The sequence below is a fragment of the Apaloderma vittatum genome, unplaced genomic scaffold (assembly GCF_000703405.1).
Source record: "Apaloderma vittatum isolate BGI_N311 unplaced genomic scaffold, ASM70340v1 scaffold18915, whole genome shotgun sequence".
Taxonomy (NCBI): domain Eukaryota; kingdom Metazoa; phylum Chordata; class Aves; order Trogoniformes; family Trogonidae; genus Apaloderma; species Apaloderma vittatum.
This window is the reverse complement of record NW_009717891.1, coordinates 70,676-76,589: the sequence shown is the minus strand read 5'-3', so window position 1 is coordinate 76,589 and position 5,914 is coordinate 70,676. Positions and strand designations below refer to the sequence as shown.

General features: G+C 37.1%; 1 protein-coding gene across 1 annotated transcript in view; it reads right to left on the bottom strand.

The window, feature by feature from the left end:
- Positions 1 to 610: 610 nt before the first annotated feature.
- LOC104274443 (multidrug resistance-associated protein 4-like) overlaps positions 611 to 5,914 on the bottom strand; it is a gene marked incomplete at its 3' end in the record, with an annotated part of 72,600 nt that continues 67,296 nt past the window's right edge. The window contains exon 12 of the mRNA XM_009870080.1: positions 611 to 745. Within this exon, the coding sequence (XP_009868382.1) occupies positions 611 to 745 (135 nt within the window). The remainder of the gene's footprint in view (positions 746 to 5,914) is intronic.

The following is a 5,914-nucleotide window of genomic DNA, read 5'->3' as shown; positions in this document are numbered from 1 at the left end:
TACATTAATAATTCTGTACTCAGAGTAGGATTTGAATAGTAAGCAGTAAATCAGGCACAGAGCCTTGTAAGGAACAAGGAGGCAACAAAACACTCAACAGCTGTTTCTTAATTGAGCCCTGCTCATCCTATGTGCACAACAGAGCAAGGGTTTAAGAACAAAGTAAGAGAAAGCACAAAAATAAGAATGTGACCACACCCATGGTGGCCACAAGTACTGCACCTCAAACTAAAACTTGATGGGCCCTTTAAAAAATATAGAAATATCAGATAAATGGTGGACTCTACAGCCCTAACATGTTTCTACAGCAAGTTTTTTTAAGATCAATGCCCAGCACAGGTGAGTATGTCATATATTATTTAAACTTACCATTTTGTGTACATACAGAAGCATGTAAGAAATCCAAACAATCTTTCAACTCAGAGTATATAAATACACTTATCATTTGAAAGGCTGTGTATAACCCACTAAAAAAAGCACTGAAAATGATGGCTTTGCCTTGTAAAGCTGACAGATTCTTTCGTGGAAGGCTTGCTATAACACTGAATATGCTAACTTGAGATAAACAGACTGCAGAGGCAAACATAATTACCCCTTCTTCTGAAATTACCCGTTTTGCTGTTTCAATCAGAGAAGCCGCTTCAGTCTTGCCCACTTGCTGGACCATTTTGTAAAACAAGCCATCTTGTTCTTGCAGCAAAATGTAAGGCTCACCATACTCTTTCAGTCTTCCTGCATCTAAAACCTGTTAAATCAGCAGAAACCAATGTATTAACATAGGAAATTCAAAACTAAACATTAAGAGACTACAAGCAAGGGGCGAACGTATGCACTTTAAGTGCTAAGATAAATTTTGTATCCTCAAAATGAAATCCATCCTCTTCAAACTAGCATCGCACTTTTTCAGTTTATAGACCTGTCGTATAATTTCAGAGTGCCCTGCAGCCATTCCACCTATAGGAATTCAATGCAAAGTTATGCAGAATATGAAAATACAATGTTTGTGAAGCCAACAAAGCAGATTATAAGATTCATTGTGTAAGAATGAAACAAAGAGGCCTAAAATGGGCTCTGAGGTAAACAGCTGTGGGTAAAAACCACGTAATAACCACCAAGACGGTTAAGGGAGAATAAGTAGGTCTTTGGGATTAGAGGAGGTGAAGATGTAATTAAAGAAAATGAGCGTGTTGCTGAAAAGATAAACAATTTCTTGCATCAGTTTTTGCCAACTACGTATTAGAAAGGTACTTTCCCTGAACCTATTCTTTCTGCAGAAAAAAAAGATGAGATGCCACCAGGGACATAGGTGCCCAAAAGAAAGTAAGAGAGAAGGAACAAACAACAGAGAAATTAAAAAGGCATTAAGTCAGTAAGCCACAGAGGATATATTCAGTCAAAAATATCAGAAAAAATTATGAATAAGCTAATCAAATCCCTAAGAAAGGTATCTGGTGTAACTAAGTATCTGCTACGAGGAACAAAACTTTATCAAGCACCTAGACCAAAAACACATATTAGAAGTAAACAGTGCATTTTATTTCGTGGAAAGCTGAACAGGTAAGAACTGGTGGGAACCACATTGTTCTGGCATATGCGGTAGCTACCTGCATATGTGTTAGTCAACAGAAAAAGGAGTTATCAGAAAAGTGGCAAACCTGCAAATGACACCGAAACGTGCAGGTAAGTCTAGACCAGAGGAGATTCAGATATACCTATCTAACCTAAGAGAATGAGGAACACAATAGCAGGGAAAAGTCAATATTGACAAATGCAATGCACTCAAATACTTAACTGGCTTAGAAATTAATGGTATTGACTCAGGAAGGTGATTTGGGTATCAGTCTACGAGTTCAGTACTTTAGTATGTGTGTAAAGGAGCAGTGAAGAAAAAAAGGGAGAAAGAATTTCTGTGAGAAAACAAAGTAATTCAGAAAATACTTTTGTTCTTATATAACCCAAAAACTGAATACACATCTCATACTACTGAAACAGATATTGCCACAACAGAGGGACTTCAAGGACTCATAATCCAAGCCATAACTGTGGTGTACATACTTATTAAAACAAAAACCAAGAAAAACCCAAAACCCTGGAGCTGCTGATTTCAGAAAAGTAACAGAAGGTGCTATGAGGACAACTTCCAGGATAACAAAAATACTCTGCAAACGTATGTTTCAGAGAAGAGACTCCCATAAGCTTGGAGACAAAATTCCTGCGAGGAAATTTTTGAACGTGCTCTTTGCCTGCACAACTCCTGAAGGCAAAACATCGCAAAGGCCAGGAGCTGGGCACATCTCCACAAGGCTGGGACCCCCATTAAGGACCAAACTTGTGGTGCAGGAGGACAGCAGAGCTGGCCCCTCTCCCCGCACGGGTGTAGAAGAAAATTACAGACTGACCACCAAGATCGCTGCCAACTTGTTTGACACCAAGGACCCAGCACCAGGGGAAAGGTCCCCACTCCTCTGCTTCTGCGACAATTAAGTCCATGGTGTTTGAATGGAGAATAATGCAGCCAACGAGAGCAGCAGCATAATTAAATTAAAATCTCTGATTTTAGAAATCGTATGCACAGAAACCTACAAGAAGCTATCTGCTATTTTTAAAAGTTTATACTTTAGAGCACGCAGCTCATACTATGATTTTCCTTTGTAAGCGATTTCCAACATGATTTGGTATGTAGCTGAAGAAAGTGTTCATGGAAAAATCTAAAAATATTAGTAATGTAGCAAAACACTAATATGTAGCCATTTAATATACAATAGATGTAGTATTTCACCTGCAAATGTATACTTGTGCACCTGGTGGTTTTTTCAGTGTACTTAGTCCTATCCTATTCAATCTGAATACTTAAAGATTATAAGTATAATTTTAATTGTAATCTTTTATATACTGTAGTTTGTACTGTAGTACATCACAGTTAAGGAAAGCTTCCTTAAAGATGCAATACATTAATTTATCATATACAGGTCAAAATAATGATTAAATCGGGGTGCTGCAGCATAGGACAACTCTGGTGCCTTGAGTAAGTACTTTTTTTTTTTTTTAGAATAGCACTAGATTATGCAACCACTCCTTAAGAAATAAAAACAAACTCCATCTTCTTTAAATGTGTCTCTCATAAGTAAAGAACTACAATAGAAAAATAGTGGGTTTAAAAAAACCTGTATTACTGAGGTATTTGAATTTTAACATTAATTTTGAAAATATCCGAAACAACCAGAAACACAATCTTTCTCCTCCAAAGAAACCGGCAAGGAAAAAGGAAAAATTTATTCTTCCTTGACAAGTTTTAAACAGCCAGATCCAGAAGATGAACGGATAGAGTGAGCGATTTGTGTCTGGAAAGATTCCATTCACATTTTAAACAAATCATTAATCTATTCATGCCCTTTCTTGGGGAATAAAAACAAACGTGTTATGAAAATAAAACAAACATAAGGAAAACAAGCCGTGCTACTTTTAAAAAAAATCTGAAATGAAAAATAAATGAAACTGAACAGACAATATCATTTTCACATGTCAGGAAAACACAGGAAAAACTATTCACCAAGAAATCCCACTGTTTCTACTAACTGCTGTTATCTATGAGACAATGGAGAAAAAGTAAGCTGATTTACTTGGTAGTTATACATTTATATACGTATACATTTATTAAAAAGCGCTTAGACAAAGAGCTAGGTACTCTTCTTTGAAGAAATACGTGCTGATAAAATTTAAATAAATAAATAGGTACTTTGGCTAAGGCTTTGCATACTCTTACTCACTGACTCCAAGCCAAATTAAAATCATTAGGACTTCAAAAAGCCAGCTAATCATTCAGGAAAGGTGGAATCTGGTGTTTACCAGCCACATTATTTTCTGATAAACTTGCATGCAACGCTTATCACTGCACAATATGACTGAATCGAACTCAGATGCGTTCCAAGGCTGCTGTACCAGTGGAACTTGATGCAGAAAAGCCAGAGAAGCCTGAAGCTGGTGAAATCAGATCAGGAGGGTGATTATGGAGGACGCATGCAGGAGCACGGGACTCTGAATCAGACTGGGATTTCATTATACACCTTAAGGTACACACTGGAGGGGGGGATTCTGGACAAATCATTCAACTTCCCAGCTCCTCACTCAGACTCTTTGGAATATACATCAAATAAAAACTCATCATCATTCTGTGGGAGTTAGCTCCCTGTGAAATACTTAAAACAGCCCAGAGTAAAATAAAAATGAACACAAAAAAGCTATATAAACCCAAAGCAGTCATATGTAAACGAGGGCCAGATTCTCCACTGCCTTGTAACTGGTGGTTTCTCTTACCTCACCTGCACCGTTCTTGGCTTTGTAGTCACATTCTTATGACTTCAACAGGACTTTTTCAAGTGGAAGAGTAACTCCAACAGTACAAAACTTACAAAAATGGCTGCTGGTGATCATGTGAAAGAAAGCACGCAGAGGAATTCTTATTCAATGGAATTTGTTCACACCCTTGTGAAAGGCGAAACTGCTCTTTACTTACAGCTATCCAAATTATCCTTACTCAGGAAGCACTACCCAGATGTCTTCAGTTCAAATAAAGCTCAAATGCTATGTTCTTCTTAAGTAAAATCCCCTCATGCCACCTAATTCCTCTACATCTAATGTTTCACCCTGGTTAAATAGTCTGGGGCAGTCACTACTCATCCCAGTTGTGATTTATTTTTTCAGAATGATAAGCACTGTAGAAGGCGACACAGTTTTGAACAACACTTTGACACAGAGGCACAGAATAACATAGAGCGAGATTAAAAATATGTCAGGAAACAACAGAGAAACAGAAGCATTTAATTTTGACTGACCCGCAAAGGCAAACATGAAAACAGAGTTAGCAGCCATTTAAATGTATTCATGTTAACTCTAGCTAGCACATAAAGACTATTTGCCTACGAATCAAAAATGTTGCTGAATTAAATTTGTATAAGATTTGGCAGTTACAAAACAGTTGTCCATTTTGCCTCATCTGTACCCTACTACAGTATCTACCTCCACTTTGCCTACGATCCCGCGAAAAAAAAAAAACCCAAATGTTGCAGTATTTCCATTCCGTAGCCTCACAGTTTAATGCATCAACCAGGTCAAAAAAGCACAGGAGGGAAGACAGAAATGAAAAGATGAAATGGTGAAAGAGAAGTCAGAGAACCATTTCACAAAGAAAAGAGAGAAACGAAACGACTGACGAGGATACTACATCGAGATAGTTCAGCTTCCAGGAGAGACCCAGGCAGCAGAAGTGAATTTAAAATCTTCTTTGTGGATTAATACAAGTAAAAGAAGCATCACTGGCCACAGAAAGAGAAAGAACATGGGCTCTTAAAATTGCTGTAACAAATACCATGTACTTATGGCTATCCATAGACACAAAAAAGAAAGTTCTAAATCCTGCATTTTCTAACTTTCAGCAACAAAAGCAGACAAACCAAGAGAACAATAGTTATAAAACACTCTGAGAAAAAAACAGTCAAAGGTTGGATGTGTTCAGCAATAGAAGAGGGGGGCATGGGAATTTATTTCAATTATTATTGAGGAATGACTAGTATTCTTATTCACGTTCATCTTCACCATAAAGCCAGAGGGAAAATGGGACATTTAAGAGTTGATCATAAATGTTTTTATTTCCTATTCAAAAGGAAAATAATTCAAGCAAATTATCTCCTAGGGAATACATCTGATTTAATTTAGTCTTGGAGCAGACATCACCAAACAAAAAAATTATTACTAAAGTTCAAAACTCCGCTAGGAGTACAACTTTGAACAATGTTTTCCTCAGAGAGCATACATCAAGATGATCTTCAATAAAGTCCTGGGAAGAGAAGAACATTCAGGAGATGCTTCTGGTTACATCATATTATAAGAAATATATTTACCCAAGACAATACATAGT